Here is a 25,703-nt window from a genome sequence, read left to right as displayed (position 1 = left end):
TTAAACAAGAATAAAGTACTGTAGTAGAAAAATGCTTAGCTTTATAATTACTTTATAATAACTATCCGTTTTGCTAGTTAATAGATCATTAGTAAACTGTTGATAAATGATTTATTGTTGATTTGTGAAGTATTTGTTAACAGTTTGTTAAGCATTTACAGGGTGTTCCAATATGGTTGACTCCATTCTAAATGCCCATGCTAGTTGATGGATCTTAATAAAACTATATACACTTTATGTTGAAGGTCATAAGTTTTACTGGTTAAATATACAAAGAAAAGTACAAATATTTGTTGGTTCTATGGCAGATTTTCATAAATGTGCAACATGAGCGCTGCCTGCAAAATGCCTTTTCTTTTGAAGTGAACGGCATTTCTCAACCTGAAAAGATAGAAATGCCAAACGTTACACACAAAAACTTGAAACGTTTCTACACAAACTGTAAACAAATACTTCACAAATCAACAATAAATCATTTATCAACAGTTTACTAATGATCTATTAACTAGTAAAATGGATAGTTATTATAAAGTGTTACCGCTTTATTAAATGCTTCTGTTACCTACCTTGGCTGTGACTCTTGGAGTGAAATGTGGAAATTACAAACTGCTCAGGATCACTTTTAACATGTGGCGTTTATTGCCGCGAACTCACACACACACCACACACATTCATAGCAGCGCGCGCTTCCTTATCCCCCCCACCCCTGCACACGCACACGGAGCCTGTCAGTTCCAAAGCAGCACTCGCAACACTTCATTGAGTGAGGCTACTCAAATCCTCTCACTTACACACAAAGAGTTGCCACTGCAACTGTTTAACAAGTTAAACGATGACTGAACCATGCAGTGCTTTTGGAGCTCGTGACTCCGGCAAGATCAAACACACACATCAGTCAACATTGTTAACTTTGTACAAATAAAATTGAATTGAATTTAATTAGGAACTCCAGTGCAGTGCCGGAGTGACGAAGAAAGAGCAGGATGAGGGAGCGAGAGTGAGACTAAGCAATCGGCTCGGGACAGCTTATCTGTATTTTTTTTTTTTAATTAAAAAAAAAAAAAAAAAAATCCGTGATGGACTGAGGCCGCGAAGTTTGAAGCGCAAAGTAGCGATGGATCACTCGTTTCGCATATAATTCATTTGTGTATGATCCAACAAAAGATATACTGTATATGTTTATACAAAGTACTTGCAGATACTGTTCAGGTCTGTTGTCCTGTCAGAATCACATCATTTCTTAATGGTGTATTTCATGTTCATAACAAAATCAGGCTTACTAGACCATGTACATGTTATCGACATTGTTCTTCTGAAAACAGAGATGCTTTTCCTACTCTTGCATGTCTTAGTTTCCTTTTAGCCCCCCACATTTTTTTCCAATCATGATAATCATCTTGTGTCGCATGAGAAATTTTCTAAAATTCTGATATGTTAATGTAATTAGGAAGGAGTCATTTAGCAGACAGTAATTGGTATGGGTTTGCTTTAAAGCTCTCCATGACCAATGGGATTTGGGGTTGGAAGAGGAGAGAGAGAGAAAAAAGGGGAGTTCACTGTACAATTCCTCGGGCATTTGGAGGATATATTGCTTTTAGATGGTGACATTGAACCCGTTTTTGAAATGCTAATGAAAAGTTAATAAAAATGTTTTTATCTTAAATCGATTGTTGCCTCCAAGATTTTTAGTCCCTCTGATCCTGCAGTAAACTATTCTTCTTTTCTTCCGCAGCTCACCTGTATAAGTGCTATGCACTGAGAGACAGCTGTGGGATGTGTCTGAAGGCCAACCCTAGATTTGAGTGTGGCTGGTGTGTGCAAGAGAAGAAGTGTTCCCTTAGGCAGGAGTGCGCTCCTACAGAGAGCACTTGGATGCACGCCACCACGGGAAACAGCCGCTGTGCGCACCCCAAGATCACCAAGGTAAGACATGCGCACCTGACATGACAGACATTCACACACGAGAAGCATGTAGCAGCTTGGCAATACTCAAAAATATGGGCAGAAAACAGTGACGGAAGCACAAATCAATATTAACAGTATGGGCGAGCTTTACGTGAATATTGTTCAAGAGATTGAAATGCATGCAAGGTTAAAAAAAACATTTTGCTTCAAGTTTCTGGCATATGCAGCACCTGTATTATAACATTTAATTAGCTCATAAAGACCCTTTCACACTACAGTAGTGGTAGCAGCACACCGTTTGCTATGCAGAAACTAATTCATTGTATCGGGCGGTAAACCGAAAATTTACTGTTACCGAAATTCTTCACGATGACCGACGTAATTTTGACCATGTCGGTAAATTCGGTAATTTAATAAAACAAGAAAATATAGTCTTTTCATCCCACTTTGACTCTGTGTTGTTCGGCTATGTTCATTCCCCTTTAAGAAAGCATTCAGTGTGCTTACGTATGAAGTCACGTGTTTATCAGGAAATTAAACAAACAGAAGCCCGGTAGGCTAACGCTAGCGGCTAAGGCTACAAGCAAACGTGATGGAGTCGGGCTTAAGGGAGCTTTGCCAAACTTTTACCCGACATTAAGTAGACTCTTGGTGGCTTCCAGACAGGCTTTCACCTGCTGTCCTCCCTGGTTCTCACGATTTCAGGAGAGTGTGCGCTTTCAGTGCTTTCTACTGGTAGCCAGGCCACAGGCTAACGCTAGCGGTTAACTCTACAAATGAACGTGATGGAGTCGGATAGCTTACCTTAACCTTAACCTCTAACCTTATCGAAACGGCTGAAATTAATGAGTGGACTGGGCACGGACTGCATCTAGCAATCATTATGTCGCGTTATTTTGTATGTATCTTTCTGTGTTTGTGATTTCTCTGATAGCTTTAATGATGGTAAAGCACTCGGCATAAAGTATAATCCAAGAGTAAAGCCTGTACAGCAGGGGTTCCCAAACTTTTTCCTGTGAGGGCCACATAACTTTTCCCTTCTCTGATGAGGACCCGGGGTCAGTTTGTAACAGAAAAAGTTTGACAAATGCAGGAGTTTTTGCGTATTAATACGTTTATTTTTCGCATCACGCCAGCCAAACGGCTGCAGAAAAATCTTGCTGTACGAGGGAGAGGCGTGTGCGCCTTTTTGGGGTTTCAAAAGGTTCCCATTCACCAGTGGATATTGGCCAAAACAAGCCCTACTACTGTGGGACCATGGGACTTACGAGGAAGTGAGTAAACATCGTATTTTGTATTATGTCAAATACTGGGATCATTTTAATACGGAGGTGGCTTGCATTTTGTGGCTGACAGGCTCCTTGTCCACTCTGCCAACGACCAGCGGCTTGTCGCACATCCCCCCGCCAGGCGAGCACTATACTCGGCTTTTGCCCTCTTGGTGTGCCTGGTGTTCTGTCAAATTTTCCACCCAATCAGAAATACAGTGATAACAAAGTAAACACTACAAATTTTCTTTAAATAAAGGACTACTTACGTTTGATCATGTATGGGCATGTAAAAAGCTCTCCTCATACATATTAGCTGCACAACAACTGCAGCCACCCTCCTCCACTGAGTCTCTCGCTGTTTACGACTTCACCATGTAGTAAAGCATTATTTTGCCATATTCGTGTTGACCATTTGGCAGCTACGCGCTCCTCCGACGTCGGCCGGTTTGTTCAGCAGTTATTTTCCAGCTGCTTCCCCGGCTAGCGAGCTCCTGTCCGTAGTACCAGGGAACGAGCTGTAAATTGCTCTCCGCCGGGCGGTTTGCCGATCGGCAACAACAATCGACAACCCAGTCGTCATGTGAAATAATGATCCGGGCTAGTTATGTGTGATTTTCCGCTTCGAAGACTTTGACTTTGCTTAGTTTACCGTAATATGTACTTAACGCCATATCGCCCAGTCCTAGTACGCATTAGGGGCGACAGTGGGTGTTCACAGCCATTTTAGACAGGATGGCAAAGCGTGACTATATTTGCAGACGAAATAAACACTTGTTCTATTTCAGAGCAGCAAACTCTGAGCCGTCCAATAGCGGAGGTGCTGGCAGTGTGAGATCATGTTATTTTTGGCGGACCGATACACATAAGTCACTTGAGAGGAAACCTTGATAAATGTGCTTTCTTGAAGTTTCCCAAGCTTTGGGACACTCGAAAAGTATATCTCACACCTCTCCTTGCTAAGATAAATGATATCCCGATGTGCATTTGTGTGGAACTGTAGTTCACGGACAACAACAAAAAAACTAGTCAGGTTTTTGCCAAATTTAGTAAAGCTTATCGCACAGGTTTTATAATCTCCCATACTCATGAAAATAAGTCAAGTTAGTTTTATTGTGAAATAATGAAAAATAAATGCCTTCCTGCTCGTGACTCTCGTAAATAGGCTTGGTGGAGTCCACACTGTTCACTTCCTGGCCACGTCTACGACGGCCCCACATTGGTGCCTTCCTTTTACCATCGTGAGGCGCTTTACACAGTTTTTGCGGTTAATGGGGACCAGAACCCGCCGCTATAAGTGAAAAACCGCAAAGTTTTAGTGTGTGTTAAATTTATTTATTCAGACTTAGCATTAGAAAAAGATACATTTAAGATTTTTTTTCCAAAAGTATCATATCTTTATATATATATATATTTTTAAATAAATGGATTTTAAGCACTTCAAATGTAATAATTATAAGTTTTAAACATGACACCGTCCCACCAAATTATTTTTAAACAAGAATAAAGTAGAAAATGATTGTCTTTATTAATGCTTACACTTACACAAAATGTGATGCCACAGAAACTGTTTAACAAGTTAACGATGTCCTGTGGCAACATCATACCTTAATGTCTGTCAATCATTGTTAACTTTAATAAGCAACTCCAGGGCACTGCCTGACCAACAAAGAGCAGCAGGAGGGAGAGTGAGACTACGTGATCGGCTCGGGATGGCTCATCTGTATTTATTTATTCATTCATTCTTTTCCAAGCCGTTTATCCTCATGATGGTCACAGGGGTGCTGGAGCCAATCCCAGCTAACTATGGGCAATAGGCGGGGTAGTAAGTGAAATTAGACACACTCAAGTAGGAAACCTCGGTGTCTGGATTAGCGAGGAGACAACATAGAATAGGATGCCAACATACTCACACTCGCAAGGGATTCACACAAATAATGGGTTCTAGACCACATGGCTGATTAAGGTACACTTCACCCCTTCCAATCACTTATCTCCCACCCCCCCCCTTTCCTTGGTTATCAGGCTCCCCCACATGGTGTCAACTGGAAATACAACGAGCTAACGATAGCTACAACATATTCATAGTTAGAGTAGGCGTTTAAAGAGCATACGACAGGAGAAAAAGTCTTAAATAGCATTATTATGTGAATTAGAATCACATTTTGAGACGATTCGACTAGATACAACAATTTAGCAAAGCACAGATGACGAGAAATTAGTCTTTTAATCTGCCGGTTAGCCACGCCTACCATTATAGGGCTCTAGCGTCCCCAACAGGTGGATGACGTCAGCGGGTGACTGGGCTCATCGGTTTTACTACTCAGCCCATTGAGGGGGAATTATTCAGAACGAGGAAAACGCGACGAAGAGAGCCGCAAAATGTCATTGTTTCTGTCTCGCTACTCCAATATTTTTACAGGATATTCTTTTTATCCAAGTATTTCCCCAAATGCTAAATAAATGGCATGGTCATGAAAAATAACAGTCTTGTGGTAAATGGAATATGAAATAATAAAAATGCACTTATTCAGGACGACATGGCAAAATTACTCCATAATGGTCAAAACTGTCGACTTCACCTTTACTGTCGCACCTCACGAACGATATTTTATGACACCTAAATCGGACATATGTCATTTCCCTTCCCCGGCTTCGGAGATGTAAACAAACCAAGAGGCGTGACAGCTAGCCGACATGCTAACCCGAACCGAGTGATGTTTCAAAGTCTTCGAAGCGGAAAATCACACATAACTAGCCCGGGTCATTTGACATGACGACTGGGTTGTCGATTGTCTTCGCGGATCGGCAAACTGCCCGGCGGAGAGCAATTTACAGTTAGTTCCCCGGAGGAGGGCGGCTGCAGTTGCTGTGCAGCTAACGTGCAGCTAATGTGCACGAGGAGAGCTTTTTACATGCCTATCAATGATCAAACCTAAGTAGTCCTTTATTTTAAGAAAATATGTAGTGTTTACTTTGTAATTGCTGTATTAATATTTGACATAATACAAAACAAGATGTTTACTCACTTCCTTGTAAGTCCAATGGTCCCACAGTAGTAGGGCTTGGCCAATATCCACGGTGAATGGGAACCTTTTGAAACTCCAAAAAGGCGCACACGCCTCTCCCTCATAAAGCAAGATTTTCTGCAGCCGTTTGGCTGCCGTGATGCAAAAAATAAACGTATTAATCCGCAAAATCAGCTGAATCCTTAGTCACAACAGTACGGCTGTTTAGTGAAGAGGACGCCTTCACCTGTACACGTCACAGCGCCCTCCTCCTCAATGCAAGACCGAAGCCGGAAGTCACTCATTTTCATGGCGCGGGATTCAAAAAACTAAATAAATATAGCGATCGCTTCCACACACATCTAAGCGGTCCATATCATTCAGGAGCATAAAATACCGCGTGTATTATGAAATAAACATGCTTTTTCGTGTCACATGCACTTTAATGTATTTCTTGTAGTTGTTTTTACTTTTTCTGTCCCTCCCCATCTTTTCTTTTGTTCCCCCATTACCCCTTCCTGTTCGCTGCTTTCTCCTAATAATCGAGGTACGTAGAATAAACACAATGGATGTATGTTATACTCCCATGTGATACATTAAAACTGTTCAAATCAATCGGACACTCAGATCACCATTGTCCGCGTAAAGCAGCTGAACAAGACAGATTAAAAAAAGAAAAAAAAAAAAAAAGTAGGCGGGGTACACCCTGAATCGGTTGCCAGCTAATTGTAGGGCACAAGGAGACGGACAACCATTCGCATACACCAGGGGTGTCCAAACTTTTTGCAAAGGGGGCCAGGATCGGTGTGGTAAAAATGTGGGGGGCCGACCTTGGCTGACATCCTTTACGTAGAACAATATATTTATGCAAATTTTAGCAAGCCATTCTGTGTGTCACATTTGCTTTATTATAATTTTTTTAATTAATAATTTCCACAAAATCTTGCAACTAGCCTTTGTGGCGGTCTCTTTCATCTCTTGGGCTCTTGCGAAATACTACTGCTGTAAAATTAAACTAGCTTTAAGTTGTTCCAATTTCTCGCTACTTACAGTATCTTCCCTGTCAGCTTGTCTTCTTCAGTAATATCGCCTCACATCGAACTCTTTAAAAACAGTTTTTGCGTAATTTAGTGAAGAAATAGTTCAATGTCCACCTATCCTTGAAGCGTCGGCCGTCACAGTCAACTTTCTTTTTTTTTTGTGTTGACTGTCACTATTTTAGAAAATTGGGAGTAAAGGGTCACACGGGGTAATGTTGCTTAGAGTGCTGCTGATTTTTAGTGGGTAAATGAGGAGCAGCATTTAGTGTGTAAGCTGGTAGCAGTACTGCTGACCAATTTATTAGGTCTGTGTGCGCGCCAGACATTATTGATTTTATGACACAGGCTGGGGGCCGGATGAAATTTGACCACGGGCCGCATTTGGCCCCTGGGCCGCACTTTGGACATGTCTGGCATACACACTCATACCAAGGGACAATTTAGAGTGTTCGATCAGCTTACCATGCATCTTTTTGGGATGTTGGGGGAAACCGGAGTACCCGGAGAAAACCCACGCAGGCACAGGGATGACATGCAAACTCCACACAGTAAGGCCGAAGCCCGAGATTGAACCCTTGATCTAAGAACTAACCACTCTGCCAAATGCGAAGTAGCGAGGGATCACTGTAGTCAGTTTGATAATGACTGTGCTTATATAATATCCAATAAATGTGTGTTGTTTCAGTATAAATCTTTATCTTTCACAAGCTTTGAAATACCAGATAAAGAAATATAGTTCTAATATCTCCCGCCTCCTTCAGAATTGTGTGTGCGTGTATCTGTTGCTTAGCAACTCAACATTCCAAATAACAAACATGTCAGGTTTATGCAAGGGTGGTGGTCAGGGACTGGTTCAACTGACAATATGTACTTTGTAACTGAGGTTTGATTGCCTCTTGCTCAAAAACTCCCAAATCCATGATCTGCTAGTTCATAGGAATCAGTGACTGCCAAAGGCAAACTATTAAGAGGAGAAGAAAGTTGAACTCTCCTGCCTTTGCTGCATCATTGTTTGGCCTCAGTGAGGGAAAGGAGCACGGTTGAAGGCAGCAGGGAGGGTGGACATCTTCGACACTATTACCATGACGGCAAGCACAACACAGATGGGCCGACCAGGAGGAGGCGATTCACACACACAACAAATCCGAACACACTGATGTGATTAGAGATGACGAATACACGTACTGTGGACAGACACACTCCCACCAAAGGAGGCAGAGTATGTTTGCCTGGAAAGTCTCTGTGGAGAGACAGACAAAGTGAATGTGGAGTGTGTTAATTGTGTCCCACCATGAGTGCCGAGTCCGTGTGTATGTAGTGTACATTTGACATGCCGGGTGGGCTGAAGCGTATAAACACTGTGGTGTACCCATCTGTTGCCATCCATAACCGTGGAGGTGGCCTCGGTCTCACTGTGACCTGGGTCACCACAGGGAATGTCATACTGTTCATGAACACATACACACAGACGCACGCACCCCATCTATTGGCGTGTTTGAGGCCTTCAAACCATGAAGTCATCTCATTTGGTGGGGGAAAAAAGTGCCATTTTTCTTTATCTAAATGGCGTGAAATATGTCTCCCTACATATTCCACACTTACTTGAGCCCTGAGTATATTTCCTATGTGACTTCTGGTTCCTTCTTATGAATGCATAATGAAGATACTGGATAATTGGGGCACTAGCACATTGATATATCCTTTCGCTAATGTAATCCCCCCTCCCTTTCTCTATTTCCTTACTCACTTCAGTTATCTCTTTGAAACAACCGTACAGAGCCAAGCGTTGTGTGTCTGCATGTACATGTGAGAGAATTGGTAGGGATGGGAAGTGTTTGCTGCATGCGTGCCTGCAAGCTTGTGCATATTGAGTCATAAATCCTGGCCTCGGGGCAAGATGTTGGTGGCAGTCAAAAAGCAAGCGTAGTAGAAAACCAGCAACAGCAGGAAGAGGAACTTTGCTTGAGTGCAGCAGGGACAAAGAAGAAGAGATTCACCGGTTAACCACTGGAGGATTCTTCATCACCATGCCGAGCCTCTCTTCGCCACCTTTGACATTTACAGTGTGACATTTAACGCCTAAAGAACATCCAGAGGCGACAAAGAGAATCTCTCCTTTTAAGCCATTTCATTCCTCGGCTCTTCAGAAAAGCAGGACACAAATTGAATATTTGTCTGCTTCTTCCTATGCATGGCGTCTCTCTCTATCAGCTTTTTACACCCATTCACTGTTTCTCTGTCAAATGATTGTCTCTTTGTTTGATTCAGACTCCTTTGTTCATTTTTGCAGAATGGAATGCTTCTTGGTCCCTGTCCATTTGCTGGTGGATTAACCACTAATTTAATTTGCACTAGAGAATTGTATGTAGCAGGAAACGCCAGTGGATTGTGACATGCAAACATGCACACACATGAACGATGCAAGACTCCCAGGTTGGCAACTTTGGCCATTTGGTGTCATTCCTGAGTATGCATGGCCCAATTGATTTGATTTCTTGCATTTTTTTCCAAGAAAATGCTGTTGGGTACTGTTCCACTAATAGCTTTGAGACCTATAAAAGGCTCCAAACACAGTTTCTGATGATTAACGGTTCTTATGATTGGTGGAGCACGTTTTTTTTCAATATTCATTGTGAAAATATTGAATCCGCTGAGAAAGGAATACTTGAATATCAAGAAAAGTAGATTTTAAACATCAAATGTAAAATAAGATAAAACACATACAAATACAAACCTGAATAGCTTGTCATCCAGTGTAGTGCAGCATTGTCCTAGTAGCGGCCTTAGATTCTGCCTGGTTCTCCATCATCCATCATTTCAGGCCTGTTCTCCCCTTGGAGAATGGAAAAGCATTAGAGTTGGCCCTTGGAAACCAATTAAAACAACCCAGGCCTTTACTTATATATGTGTGTGGGGTGTGTGTGTGAGGGGGGGTGTAAATGTGTTAGGGTTAGTGGCTTATATACTCTTTTTTAAAATTCTTTATACTGTGGTACCTCTACTTACAAAATTAATTGGTTCTGGAAGTAGTCTCATAACCTGAAAATTTAGTAAGTAGAGACGCGTTTTCTATGTAAATGCCCCAATTGATTCCAAGCACTACTGAAACGCCACATTAAATTTTATATTGGGGTAAAACTGGAATAAAACAACAGCCAAACACATTTGAATCATTCCATAACCTAACTGTTCGTAAAAAAGAAAAATATATAGCTTTGCTTTCAAGTGAGGCAATATCCTCATCATTCACGAGATCGAAAATGGCGTTTGCTTTGTGGCAGATTACATTCTCGGCGATTTCCTTAATCCAGAGAAGTCTCTCCATCTCATTAAAAAAGACAAAAACGCGAGGAGACTTGTGCTCTTTTGTTTTCAAAATTAGTTTAACTAGTAGGTCGCCATTATTGTTGACGATGCAATGCACTCTGGGCGGTGACGTCACTGGGCGGCACTGCCGGGCTATCACAGTGTCACTTTTTAGCTACATAAACATGTCGTCGGTTCTGCCCTTCCATTTTGAACCCGAGCGGAAAGGTGATGAGCAGGACAGCACTGTCAATATTTCACAAAACGAGCAGCAAAAGAAATTCAATGAATGTCTCCAGCGGGATTCGAATCTGCGTTTTCCGTGCAAAAACAAGCGCATAGACCACAGGACTATACTTCCGCGTGACATGAGAGTCATGATTTTCCTTATAAAGCAATCGCAACCCACATGCATTGTCTGTCTCTGTGCGGTAAAACCTGAAAGGGAAATGCAACTAAAAAAGAAAGAGCGGTTGGCTTGACCACCGAATAAGAAAATGCGGCTCACATCACACAGCAACCAGACAACAATAACATAGGGATTGTGTAAAAGGTTTTATTGAACACACACAAAAACGCAATAGCGAAAAGAGAGACACAAAACGAGTCTGTGACAGTAGGTCGGGATCAATAAAAAAAAAAAAAAAAGAGGGGAAAGCGTGAGGGGAGGCAGACAAACAAACAAAAAAAACAAGGCAATGATGCAACTAGCAACAAAGGGATATACAAACTGTCAAATGGCAGCAAGTCAATATGTCGGCAAGCCGCCTAGGATCGGTTTAAAGACACTGCTGATGAGCTGGAATTGGATGCAGGTACGACATTGGCAACTCATCCCACAGTCCTGTAACAAAATAATCTGACCAGCAGCAGAATGTGACAAAATCATGTCAGTCGTCACACTAGCTTCGCTTGCTAGCTAGCACAGCTATTCTCCCAGTCCAGCCCAACCGTGTCAAACAACCGTGCCGTGTAAAACATGGCACCCTCCGTAGGTCAAAACATGTACTAAATATTATAGATTTTTAAATCAATCGCAACAATATATTTGTTTCTTATAACATAGAACAATGGTGGCTTATTAGAGCCTACAAGCCTTTAAGTCCAAGGTTTCCTTTTAGGCGCGACATTTAAAAGCAGGAAGTACGTACGTATCTTTTCCAGTACTGTCTTGTATTTTTGCCCCTCGTGTCCTGAAATTTCTGACGTAACAAGAGGCAATATTTTCTCATTGAGGCATGTCGTAACCTGAAAATTTCGTTTGTAGAGACGTTTATAAGTAGAGGAACCACTGTACATTATAAACAGTATAAAAATAAATCATTCAGTGTTGTTTTCTGGAAATTACAAGAATGTGGCAAGAGAAAGAAAAAACTGCAAGAAATATTCTATAATATCCAGAATTTACTTTCATACAAATAAAATTTTCATTTAACTTTCCTAAACGTGCATTGCAGAGCAAAATTAGTTCTCGCATTTAACCTACCCCTGAGGAGTAGTGGCAGCAACCCTGTCACGGCCAGGGAGTGAATTAAGATCTTGTGTCAGCAGTTTGGTCAACGAAGCCGACTGGAAATTAACCTTGCATGTTTGTGGTAGTAGAGGGAAACTAGAGCACCCTCTGAGGCATTGGGAGAACATGCAAACCGCCACATAGAAGGCCAAAGTTATGCTGGAATCAGCCTTCTTGCTGTCAGGCAGCACTGCTAACCACTCTACACCTTGGTGCAGAACTTGACATACCTGCATTACATGGAAAAGGCTATGAATAATTTGGGACTGACTTGACTGTATCATATACAGCTGACCACCAAATATAAACATAAAGCAGACAGGGTATGAGTAATTTTGGGGCTAACCGTATGTGTTTTGGTTTTGCGGCCAAATACTGAATGCGGAATCATTGCAATTCCCTTCCACCATTCCACCTCTCTCATTTCCTCCCCTTTTCCCTTCCATTCTGTCATCTATTACCCACAAGCCTTTCTTGTATTGTTTTCACTTTTCAGTCTATTCCTTTCAAATCCATTCAGTTTTGTCCCAATGCCATTTTCCGCAACCTTATTACATCTCATGACTGTTTTAGACGCCTGCGAGAGTTCCTTGCGGTGATGTATAGCACAGTAGAAACTGTCACATTACTATCCCCGAGAGTCATTTTCAAAAGAAGCTGATGCCTATTGAATGCTAGCACCGCTTATTAATAAAACACTATATTTTTCTAGCAAACATTTATTCCCGATGTACCTATTAAAGTTTTCCTCTTTTCTGACAGCAAGAACATTTTGCAAACTTTAAACATTGAGTTTGTTTTCAGGGTCTGTGATATGCAGTGGGGCAGATAAGTATTTAGTCAACCACCAATTGTGCAAGTTTTTCTACTTGAAAAGATTACAGAGGCCTGTAATCATCAACATGGATAAACCTCAAACATGAGAGACAGAATGTGGGGGGAAAAAAACAGAAAATCACCTTGTTTGATTTTTAAGGAATTTATTTCCAAATTAGAGTAGAAAATAAGTATTTGGTCACATACAAACAAGTAAGATTTCTGGCTGTCAAAGAGGTCTAACTTCTAACGAAGTGTAACGAGGCTCCACTCGTTACCTGTATTAATGGCACCCGTTTTAACTCATTATTGGTATAAGAGACACCTGTCCACAATCTCAGTCAGTCACACTCCAAACTCCACTATGGCCCAGACCTGAGAGCTGTCGAAGGACACCAGAGACAAAATTGTAGACCTGCACCAGGCTGGGAAGACTGAATCTGCAATAGGTAAAACGCTTCGTGTAAAGAAAGAACGGTGAGCAAAAATCCCAGAACCACACGGGGAGACCTAGTGAATGACCTACAGAGAGCTGGGACCACAGTAACAAAGGCTACTATCAGTAACACAATGCGCCGCCAGGGACTCAAATCCTGCACTGCCAGACGTGTCCCCCTGCTGAAGCCAGTACACGTCCAGGCCCGTCTGCGGTTCGCTAGAGAGCATTTGGATGATCCAGATTGTCAGATGAAACCAAAATAGAACTTTCTCTTCTTCGTTTTCGTGTTTGGAGGAGAAAGAATACTGAATTGCATCCGAAGAACACCATACCCACTGTGAAGCATGGGGGTGGAAACATCATGCTTTGGGGCTGTTTTTCTGCAAAGGGACCAGGACGACTGATCTGTGTAAACTTAGGAAAGAATGAATGGGGCCATGTATCGAGAGATTTTGAGTGAAAATCTCCTTCCATCAGCAAGGGAATTGAAGATGAGACGTGGCTGGGTCTTTCAGCATGACAATGATCTCAAACACACAGCCAGGGCAACAAAGGAGTGACTTCATAAGAAGCATTTCAAGGTTCTGGAGTGGCCTAGCCAGTCTCCAGATCTCAACCCAATAGAAAATCTGTGGAGGGAGTTGAAAGTCCGTGTTGCCCAACGACAGCCCCAAAACATCACTGCTCTAGAGGAGATCTGCATGGAGGAATGGGCCAAAATACCAGCAACAGTGTGTGAAGAGTTACAGAACACGCTTGGCCTTCGTTATTGCCAACAAAGGGTACATAACAAAGTATTAACTTTTGGTATTGACCAAATTCTTATTTTCTACCATGATTTGCAAATAAATTCTTTAAAAATCAAACAATGTGATTTTCTGTTTTTTTTTTCCTGCATTCGGCCTCATGGTTGATTGAGGTTTACCGATGTTGACAATTACAAGTCTCTCTAATATTTTCAAGTTGGAGAACTTGCACATTTAGTGGTTGACTAAATACTTATTTGCCCCACTGTATTTATACGTTTTTGGGAGCAAATGAGTTAAGAACTACGTGTCTTTTTATCCGTGGTTCTCTTTAATCATTGAGTTTGTTTTCAGGGGCTGTGATATAACTGATAAACTTGTCTAAAGCCTCTTGTCGTCTTTTAAACAATCTCTCACTCTCTGCCCTCTGCCGCACGAATTTCTCTCCCTCTTCTAACCAGTAGATGCTATCTCTACACTGCTGCTCGAGTGGCCACAATAGGTCTAGCGTTAAGCCTTTGACACAACGGGACAAGTTGTAGATGAGAATGAGAAAAAAGCGACTTTGAATGGAACTCAAGAGCTGTGACTGCAAGCAGAGAATAGAGAGCGGTTTTGAGCTGGTAGCTTTTATCAAAGAATGCTTTTTGTTTGTGTTATTTCGGCGTGGAAATGACAACTTTTGTATTTGTGTGTGTTTTGATAAGCCCCACCGAATAGCGAAAGAGATTTGATTACCATATCTGGAGACTCTTGACTATTGTGCCACTGTGTGCCAATCATCCTTTTGTCTCCGGCTAAAACACATGCATTCATGCACGCTGAAAAAGAGGCGAGTATGTTGAAAAGACACAAAAGCGGGGAGGAAGAAGGAAAGGGCAAGGGAGAGAGGGAAAGATATTCACCATAAGCTTTGTTGGTTTAAAATAGAGAACACTCCATCATTATATCACGGTGGCCTTTCAGATCTGCCCTGCGTGACACTCGGTATTGCTCCCATCCCATTATGTCTCTGCTCTTTGTCGTGAACATCCGTGACATTAACTTATTTGTCTTTAGATGTTCGCTGAGCAAATCGGATGGGTGTAGCATGTTAAGGACGGATGTGTTGGCTTTATTTGAAAATGGGAGATTTGAAGTGTTATTGAGAAATCAACCAATGCTGCTGACCCCATTTACATCTGAAATCATAAAATCATGGTTCTACTAGGAGTGGTCAATCATTCGAGGATATTCTACAAACAACTAATTAACAGAAAAACAAGCTTCTAGTGTGAATTGGAAGGAGTTTATCACTAGTAGACGTCCAATCCATTTGAACTGGGAGGGTGGCAGCGAATGAACATTCGTTCATTCGCTGCCATCCCTCCCACTTCAAACGGATTGAACGTCTATGGCTGTTAGTGGCAGTCAATGCCAGGCAATTAGGTAATTTTGGGCCATTTAAGGTCTCACTGGAACAGCACCAAACAAAAGTTCCAGCATCATCACCTTGTCAAATGCAGATTCTTGACTCTTGACACCTCGTCCAATGCAGATTCATGACTCTTGACAAGGTGATGATACTGGAACTTTTGTTTGGTGCCGTTCCAGTGAGATTTACAAAGATGACTGCCTGAAGAAGACATCAAAATTCCCTCAGTCCTTGATGATATGGGGCTGCATGTCAGGGAAAGGCACTGGGGAGATGGCTGTGGTTAAATCTTCAATAAATGCACAAGTTTACATTGAAATTTTAGACATTTTAGATTTTTGTATCCCTTCAATTGAAAATATATCATTTTCCAAGATGAGAATGCATCATGCCACAGAGCTAAAACTGTTAAAGCATTCCTTGGAGAAAGACTCATCCAGTCAATGTCATGGCCTGCAAATAGCCCAGATCCCAACCCTATTGATAACCTGTGATGGAGATTGAAAAAAAAAAAAAGGTTCACAGCAGGGCTCCGACCTACATGTATGATCTGGCAACTGCGATCAAAGAGAGTTGGCACCAAATTGTTGAAAAATACTCATCAAGTCCATGCCTCAGAGACTGCAGGCTGTCATAAAAGCCAGAGGTGGTGCTACTAAATACTAGAGATGTGTTTTGATTGTTATTTATTTGTTTGTTTCTCATGATTCCATGTTTTTCTTTGGAATGGAGTGATTCCATATATATTTCCCTGCACTAGCTCTATAAAATTAACATTTACCGACCACCACAATGTTTTTTATTCATTTCTTTTAGTGTTTCTGATGCTAAAGAGTTGCACTTTTGAACTAATTTATTATTTTTTCAAGCTTTTTATCTGAGTTTGTTCTACATAAAAAAATGTCTGAGTGAGTGCTTGTCCGAGACTGGTGATTGCATACTTTTTGCTTGGGGTGGTATTATGGTGGAAGATTTTGATAACAACTTTTTGTTGGTTCCTTTTTTTCTTTTTTTTTCTTTTTTAAATTTTTTTTATATATCTTTTATTTTTTAAAAAAACATTGACACCTTTTTAAAACGATACCTTGATTCTTGGCAGGAGCATATCGATAACCTTTTGGGATAGAAAGTGTCACGATATATCACCATTTCGATATTTTGTCACACCCCAAGGTTCTATTATGTTTTGCAGTGTGTATTATAGATTTAAAAACTGGATAGATACTGTTTGGTGAATGGTGTGGTTAAGCCTTTCAAATTAAACACAGTCCCTTCTGTGACTCATATCCACTTCTTTTGTCTTGCATTTGTTTCGGGACCAGCGGGTTGTACCACGGTAACAAGTATTTTTACCTTAATAGGCAGGTAGAAATAGAATAAATGAACCACAATGTTTTTTTTATTTCTCCCAGACAACTCCTGAGCGTTGTATTCACAATTCACAACATCTCATCATTGCAGTAAATTTCGTTTAATTAACACAACACAGTCACTTTGGGGGCTTTCTTAAATTTACCACTCATCAATGTTAACAACAATTCCAATCAACAGCATTAAATGAAACCGTTTTTAAAAAATCATTACTCAAGTTTTCTAATCAAATTACATTTGTTCACAGTGAAACAATGCTCAAATAACATTTCGGTGTAATATCAAAGACATCAACTGTCTAATTTTCACCGCTACTATACCTTTAATTTTACTCCTCTGTATTTGATACAGGTCGCTGAAATGATGCATAAGATGTTCGTGATATGTGATAAACATTTTTAACTTAACAGAAACGCTCTGACACATACTACATTGCAAAACATTCAATGTATGTCGTAAACGAACATGTAGTAACGTCGTGAAATTGTAAGTGTGTCACGAAAAAATGGCGCCAATGCTATGGAGGTAGATTTGTGTCTTTGTTATTCAATCAAAAAATAAAAATCGCTACAATCAAATTCAATCCAAAAAAAAAAAAAAAAAAATCAATCATACAATAAAAGTTTTTGAATGCGAAAAAAAGAGACTCAGAAATTTGCATTTGAACACTTAATTTTTCATTAAAACTGTTTTCTTTGATTGAAGCAATCCTTTTTGTGTTTGGGCCATATCATGGGTAGGACATTTGTGTCTAAATCATTCAATCCTAGAAAAAGTTGCTTCAATCAAAAAAACTACTTTCAGTCAAAGAAAACAATTATTTGCAAAAATAAAATTGCCCTTCCCTAAAAAAAAATTTTTTTTTTTTTTTTAAATATTCTTTTTAATTTGAAATATACAGTATATACATTCTTTCAATTGTAGTGTCACTTTTTTTATTTGAAAAAAGTTTTGAATTCATTTTATTTTTTGATTGAATCATTTTGACATAAAGATCGAGCTTCGCCACTACTTCCGACATGTTTGAGTGACAAGTGACCGCGCTTTTTTTTGATTGAATAATAAAGACACAAATGTCCTAGCCAAAATGTTCCCCAAACGCAAAACTACATTACTTCAATCAAAAAAGTTGTTTCAATTAAAAAAAATGAAAAAAACTGGACTTCAATTAATCAAATTAGTGCTGCAACGATTAATCGATTAACTCGAGTATTCGATTAGAAAAAAAGATTTGAATTAAATTTTGCTGCTTCGAGTATTCGTTTAATTAAATTGGCGTTGTAATTGTGTTTGAAAATTTTTGCATTTAGTTTGATCGATTTGGGTGGATACACTGTCCTCTAGTTGGCCTCATTTTACATGGCCAAATCCAGCTGCTCCCTGTTAAGACCAACATAAGCTAGGTTTTTGTTTGTTTTTTAATGCGTTCATAAGTTAGATTAGAGATATATTTAGCCAATTTTTGTGGGAACATGTGTCTGAACCATTTGTTTAGAGCATTGTTAAAAAAAAAAAAAAAAAAGGCCCAGCTCAGGTATTTTAATTTTTTCATGTTTATCCGATTACTCTGTTATTTGAACTAACTCGTTCATTGATTAATCGACTACTAAAATAATCGATAGCTGCAGACCTAGTGTGTTATGTGTGTCATGGAAAAGGAGAAGGATGTGACCTTAACGGGGCACACCGAAAAAAAAAAAAATTTTGTGGAGATAAAAATATTGTGCTGAGCAGCCTCTACAGAGTTGCCTCTACCAATCGACCTCCCGTGTGGCCAATTTGAACAGGAGGCCAGGTTGTTCATCATATATTTTTCCTTCTTTACCATCACTAGTACATGCCCTTTTTGATGGTATAGCAACAAACATAATCGGTATCTCAGAAGTAGACATATGCCGATTACCGGTTTCAAGGTATACCATGGTATGAAAACATCACGGTTTAAAAATTGTAAAAAAAAATTCTGTCATACCGTCAGAACGTTATTAGCTATTTTTAATGTCCCAAAAATGCAGGGAGAAATCCCTCGCAGCTGCAAGGCTCAACCCTCCCCCACCAGTTGTTGCTCAGTGTCAGTTAGTCAGCTGTGCTACACGATGGCTGGAGAAAGTGAAACTCCTGAATTTTTTTTCCCCCATCGAAGAAAACAAAATCGCTTGTATGGGAATACTTCGGCGACAGAAAAGTTACAGCCACGGCTTAGAGGTGGAGGGCCAACCGACATGTAAAACATGTTTGCAGAGGGTGGCTGCCGAGGAGGCAATACCTCCAATATGATTTCGCATATATACAAAATTAATGATGAGTAAACACTTTCATGAACGTTTCCCCACCAGCTACGAAAGTTAACTCCAGCATATTTAGTGTGTCTAGTGGTGGTGTTTTTTCTCTCTGGTAACTGTCTGAGAGTGTGTGTATAATGTATACATGATACGAGTCATACACACGTACTTTTTATGGAAAATATTTAAATTTTTATTATTAATCTTTTTTTTAACCTAGATATCTCAGCGTAACACATTTTCGAGCTGTAATTGCAATACCGTGACACTGTGATATTTTTGCTTAAGGTTACCATACCACCAGAATTTCATACCGGCTCATGCCTACTCAGAAGCAAATCTGCTCATGAGTGGACAAGTCTACATCAAGCGATGTCCAAGTGTTACCTCAGCGTTAACTACATGATACCCAACCATCAGTATATGCTTTACCCTCCTCCAATGCAATATGACAAATGACCCCACCCCCATCAATTTCTAATCCAATTAGCCTTAGCCCTAATTATCCTACTAATGAGTGATTACCACAGGGACTATTGTCTGCGTCCATGCTGTGGTTGAATGGCGCAGTGATTAGCGAGGCGGTTAGTCTTGGGTAGCCATTAGCACCTCTGCACACCTTTCACAGAACTCTTGGGGAAATGGAGGGACCGGAGGTCACCGTGTCCTGTAATTGTGTTCAGTAGATTAATCGTGCTGGGGTCAAAAGGGATGCAAGCAAGTGTGGGGGAGGCTGGGCACTTCTTAGTCAGGTGGGTTTTGGCAAGTTGTTAATGTTTGACTGAGGTGAAGCTGCAGTAATTGATCTGATGTCATTTTTCATCTGAATTATGTGGTAAAATGGAGAGGTGGGAGTCTTGGGGCACCTCATGATTCAATTACGAATCAGAGTTTACGATTTGATTATCAATCGGTTATTGATGCACACACCCCCCCTCCCAGCTATTAGCTGCTTTTAATGTTTCATACATTAGTTACAAAAATAGTACAAAAATCCTCTGAGGCTTAAATAAACTACTATTTCAGTATCAAGTTAACAGTTCCAAACAGTAAATAAAATACTCACGTCCCAATTCTGTATCAGCAGCTTTAAACTACATTCAACTAATTTAATGTTGTGAATCTACTGTTGTTAGAATTGCTCCCTTTATTCCATAATTTCCCTTCTGTCTACTTTCGACATGTGGAAGTTTTAAACTGTTTCATCATTTAAAGATAGATTCAAGTCAAGATTTTGCCGATTTTTGAGTATTTTAGATAAAAAGTTAATTAGGTTCGCTACAACAGAGCCTTCCTGAGAAGTCTACTGCTTTAAGATGGCGGTTGGTTACTAACGCCGTCGAGTCTGTCATTTCGTATGTAGTTTTATATACATGTGATATCCACTGTAGCATTAAGTGGGCGTAGTTTGTAGCAACGTGGGCGTTGTTTGTAGCGGCTGTCGGCCACAGTCAGGTATTATTGTTTTTTTATGTAGCGGCATGAGTTGTCGGTCCGTTCCTCATTGTATCGACCGTGCTGTGTTTTAGTTCCGCTTTACTTAGCATATTTAAATAATCAGAATATGGGTGTTTGTGAATCGTTCTCGAATAGGGCTGTCCCAAAGGAAAACAAATTTTCTTTCGACTATTTTTACGATTATGTTGACGCTTATTTATACACAAATATATTTTGGAACACTTAATTCTTTATTAAAGTACAAATACACACACACATAACAATAATAAATCACAAATAAACAATGAAGTCAAATGCTGATAGCATTAACTAGTGCAAAAGAATGGAGAAATCTAGCATTAATATTATAGTATACTACGGTGTATTATAATAATTATAATAATTATTCATTGCCAATCAGATTTTCACATTTTAAAGCTAATAGTGTAAAATCTGAATTCTGAAGTATGTGGGATTAACTCCAGAAATCATTATTTATATGACAAACATGACATGCTTTTATTTTTGAAATGTTCACCGGAAGTACGTTCGCTAAACCGATAATCCTAAGCTTTACACTCCGCAAAAAAAGCACCTTTTACCGCAAGTTTGCGTTTTTTAGAAGACTGCCAATATTTACTAGCATTACTAGTAGGTTGTCTTATTTTCTCATTCGTCTCAATGTAGCAATGATAACGTTTACAGTGTTTAATATAGATGTGTTTCCTTATTTTGTATGTCTGAACTTTAATTCTACGGCGTGTTGATGAACACTAAACCATCTGTGAAAGGAACTGGAGTCTGATATGCCATCAACATGGATGTTGTGCTCGTCGACACATTTACGTCATCGATGACGTCGACTAGTCGGGACAGCTCTATTTTCGAAACTTCAGCGGCTGAATCGCAAATAATCTAACAATGGGAAATTTCACACTCATTTTGCAAAATGTCACAACAAATGAATGCAAGGCTAAAAAGTACGTTTATATTCTTTCATTGCTGAGATATTCTTTCATTTTTTTCCTTCCTGCAGCTATTTCCCGAAACTGGGCCAAGGCAGGGAGGAACCATGCTGACTATCACCGGTGAGAATTTGGGTCTCCAGTTCAAAGACATCCAGAATGGAGTCCGCATTGGAAAAGTGGCCTGCAACCCTCAAGAAGACCAGTACATCAGTGCTGAGCAGTACGTTGACATAATTGTTGTTTTTGGCAGCCATTTTAATCTTCGTAGTCTTACTGTTTTGGACGAAAATACTAGTTTTAGTCATATTTTAGTCATTTCAAAATGCGTTAGTCTAGTTTTAGTCAATGAAAACTGACAAATTTCATCTAGGTTGAGTCGACCATTCTCAGAATGTTTTTGTCTATAAACGTATAAAGGTTTAGTCCATGAATGAATAAAGGTTTCCAACAATTTTGAATGTACATGACAGACGAGCATGTAACTGTAAAATCTACAAGGACATCACCATTTTCATGATTAAAATACACACTCAGCAGGAAATCAGCACACTATTTGCAATTAATTAAACTCACCTGGACGCCACAAACTGTATTTAAAATGTTTTCCAAGAGTTTAAGAAGACACAGAGTCACGGCGCTAAATGCTAATGCTATCACGAACGCTATGCTAACGCCGTAACCCGACTGCTATGCCAACGATACAAGTTTAGTGTGTGATGATCATTCAGCACAGACCTTTAAAGGCTAAAGTGACATGGTATAGCCAAGATAAGAAAACAAAACTTACCAAGCAGCACCTGACACATGTGTAACACAGTAGTTCTCTTTTGGTGCTGCTAAGAATGGAACACCTTATTACACGTAGGTTCGACTCAAGGAGCAAGAGCGACTAGGAAAAATATATAAAACAACATTTATTAAACTATTATACAACATATATATAACAACACATGAACCATGTAAATAAAAAATATTACCTGGTTGAATAGTCCCTTCACAGCCTATTGCTTCCGTGCTTCAATGTCCGTTCTCCTATTCAGTATATGTGTGTACTACCCGGGTAGTGTGACTGTATATTGTTTCAAAGATTTTGTAGTGAAGGTGAGCTTATCTGCTCCCAGGGTGATGCTCCAAAAGTTGGTCGAAGTTGAAGAAAAATGGTGGTCTTCAATCCCGCCTTGAATCAGGCCGAATCCTCCTTGACATCAACGCTGTCACTCCGATGTAGATCCAGCAATTCAAAAAAACCAATCTGCATATTAAGGACTTAAATTAATTTTCAACCAACCATGTAATGTATAGCATGTCATCTCCCTTTTATATCCATCACATATAACTTCCAATACTGGTCAAAATAGGTCGTTTCTAAACTCAAACAATTTGTTCATAAAGTATACAGCAGGGGTGTCCAAACTTTTTGCAAAGGGGGCCAGATTTGGTGTTGTAAAAATGTGGGGGGCCGACCTTGGCTGACGTCCTTTACCTAGACCAATATATTTAAGCAAATTTTAGCAAGCCATTCTGTGTGTCAAATTTGCTTTATAATTTTTTTAAATTAATAATTTCAACAATCTCGCAACTAGTCTTTGTGGCGTTCTCTTTCGACTCTCGGGCTCGTGCAAAATACTGCTGCTGTGAAATTAAACTAGCTTCAAGTTGCTTCAATTTCTCGCTGTGTATCTTCCCTGTAATCTTGTCGTACATTTCAGCGTGTCTTTTTTGGTTATATCACCTCACATTGAACTTTCTAAAAACAGCGACTGTCTCTTTGCAAATGAGGTAGACACAAATGTTGCGTATTTTAGTGAAAAAAAATAGTCCAATTTCCACCTATCCTTGAAGTGTTGGCCGTTGCAGTCAACTTTCTTTCTGTTGTTGTTGATCGTCGCCATTTTAGAAAATTGGAAGTCAAGGCTCACACGGGGTAATGTTGCTTAGAGTGTTGCTGCCTTTTAGTGGGTAAATGAGGAGCAGCATTTAGTGTGTAAGCTGGTAGCAGTACTGCTGACCAATTTATTAAGTCTGAGTGTGGGCCAGACGTTATTGATCTTATGACAGAGGCTGGGGGCCGGATGAAATTTGGCCACGGGCCGCATTTGGCCCCCGGGCCGCACTTTGGATATGACTGCTATACAGTAACAGATATTAGCTCACATGTAGCAATTTCTTTCCAGATTGCATCAACATACATTAACATATTCGTATAGGAAAAAATAACACCTTACTATATTTCCCATTTCCACCGATTGTTTTAATTAATTTTTTTTAGTCAAAGAAAAGACACAACCTTGTAACTCAACTCTACAGGAAAACGTGTCTTATCACATAGCCGTTAGCGTGGTAGCATACAGCATAGCAACTCACCGGAGTCTTGTGTCACACAGAATAACCCAAAGTAATTCGCCCATTAGAGCAGTCTGGAACTCGTCTGCAACAAAATCAACCTTTTATGGTTTCACGTACATAAAATTGAACAAGTTATTTATTTTCTAAACTCTTACCAGTTTCTCTTTAGTCTGAGTCTTGGTCGCGCTAGCATGAGCAGTTTCTCCATTAGTATTCATAGCATCTCCATTTCCCAAAATGCAACGCTCATACCCCCACTTTTAGTGCAATGCCTAATCATGTAGTGCCATCTAGTGGACATTTCAACTCACAACAGTCATCTCAAATACAGTTCTTAATAAAAACCATGAGCTGTACTTTTATCAGTGTTACACATGCTTCACCAAACGAGCCTTGAATGGGAGGGGGACGCAGCATATCACACGAGTGACACGACCAAACACTGCTAAGGGTTCTGACTACACATACAACAAGAAAATGTCACACATTGTGAACTTATGAGGGAAACTATGACAAATTTTCATCTCATTCTCGTGTCGTCAAACGACAATTGGAATCCATCTCGTTATGTTTTAGTCTTCCAAGACAGGTTTTCAGCGCGTCATAGTGACGTCATCGTCATGAAAAAAAGTTTTCGTTGACAAAATATTTTCGTTATCGTCATCAATGACGAAAACAACATTGGTTGACATTAGGGGTGTGACAAAATATCGAAACGGCGATATATCGTGATACTTTGTTTCACAAAAGGTTATCCATATGCTCCTGCCAAGAATCGAGATCGAGATAGCGTTTTAAAAAGGTGTCAATGTCTAAAAAAATAAATAAATAAAAAGGAAACCAACAAGTTTGCTACCAAAATCTTCCACCATAATAGTGTCTCAGTTAACTCTAAAGCTGCATTGACGGTGCACGACGCCGAATCCATTTAGACTGGGAACGTTCTTTCATTTGAAACCAGAGCATTCACAGTCATTCTGTCCGATTTTCAGGGCATCTAAAGGTCATTTCCTGTTGAGTTTGAGTCACTGCCTATTCATTTGAGTGATTCCCAGGTCACTTCCTGTTCTCTAACTCAAAATAAACGGGAAAAAATACCCCAAAATCAACAGGAAGGAACTGAAAATCACAGGGTACCCGCGGGTTATTAATATACAGTATGTGCATTCTTTTGTCAAACACACTTAGTAATTGAGGTTAAATTTGATGCTCAGTGCTTTATTTATTTAATATGATTCAATATGATCTAAATAATGGGTGCGAGAAAAGTATTCATTTTCAGTTGAAATGGCATTAAAAAAGGTCTTAAAAGTCTTGAATTTAGATTTATCAATCCTGGGGGGACCCTGAATCAGGAAGGAACTGAAAATCAACAGGTAAAGGACCTTAAATAGCCCAAAATTATCTTATTGCCTGGCATTGGCTTCCACTGACGGCCATAGACGTTCAATCCGTTTGAAGTGGGAGGGATGCCACCCTCCCAGTTTAAATGGATTGGACGTCTACTAGTGATAAACTCACTCTAATTCCCAGCAGAAGCTTGTTTTTCTGTTTATTAGTTCCGTGTAGAATATTCTACAATGACTTCCTGACCAATGTATCGATAATCGTTGTATCGCCATATCGTCAGATCGTTATCGTGAGCTTTGTATCGCAAATCGCATCGTATCGTGAGGTACCAAGAGGTTCCCACTCCTAGTTGACATCATCTTCGCTCATGTTATTTTTTGTCTCAAAAAATGTTGTTAACATTGAGCTCCTTCTCATGGCTCTTCTAGCCCTGCACTTGCCTTTTTGTTAAAGTGCATGTTCACGTAAAGACAAATGGCAGCCAATTTAACATG

The 25,703-nt window shown here is 39.9% G+C and overlaps 1 protein-coding gene and 1 long non-coding RNA gene across 4 annotated transcripts in view; one reads left to right on the top strand and one right to left on the bottom strand.

The window, feature by feature from the left end:
* LOC130921934 (plexin-A1-like) overlaps positions 1–25,703 on the top strand; it is a 484,623-nt gene that overhangs the window by 363,765 nt on the left and 95,155 nt on the right. For both annotated transcript variants that reach the window (XM_057846316.1, XM_057846315.1), the window contains exons 12-13: positions 1,733–1,923; positions 21,582–21,733. In XM_057846316.1, the coding sequence (XP_057702299.1) occupies positions 1,733–1,923; positions 21,582–21,733 (343 nt within the window). The remainder of the gene's footprint in view (positions 1–1,732; positions 1,924–21,581; positions 21,734–25,703) is intronic.
* On the bottom strand, positions 101–24,091 carry LOC130921936 (uncharacterized). Of its 2 annotated transcripts, XR_009064427.1 has the most exons (8): positions 24,015–24,091; positions 23,878–23,941; positions 22,491–22,765; positions 22,301–22,402; positions 14,780–14,862; positions 12,014–12,270; positions 9,956–10,054; positions 101–381 (listed from the first exon to the last, which is right to left on the bottom strand). It is a non-coding gene; the product is annotated as an uncharacterized LOC130921936 (long non-coding RNA). The 2 variants fall into 2 exon arrangements; XR_009064428.1 differs by lacking the exon at positions 14,780–14,862.

This window comes from Corythoichthys intestinalis, chromosome 9 (assembly GCF_030265065.1).
Source record: "Corythoichthys intestinalis isolate RoL2023-P3 chromosome 9, ASM3026506v1, whole genome shotgun sequence".
NCBI classification, from domain to species: domain Eukaryota; kingdom Metazoa; phylum Chordata; class Actinopteri; order Syngnathiformes; family Syngnathidae; genus Corythoichthys; species Corythoichthys intestinalis.
The sequence above is the reverse complement of the archived record's forward strand: the minus strand, read 5'-3'. Positions and strand labels throughout refer to the sequence as shown.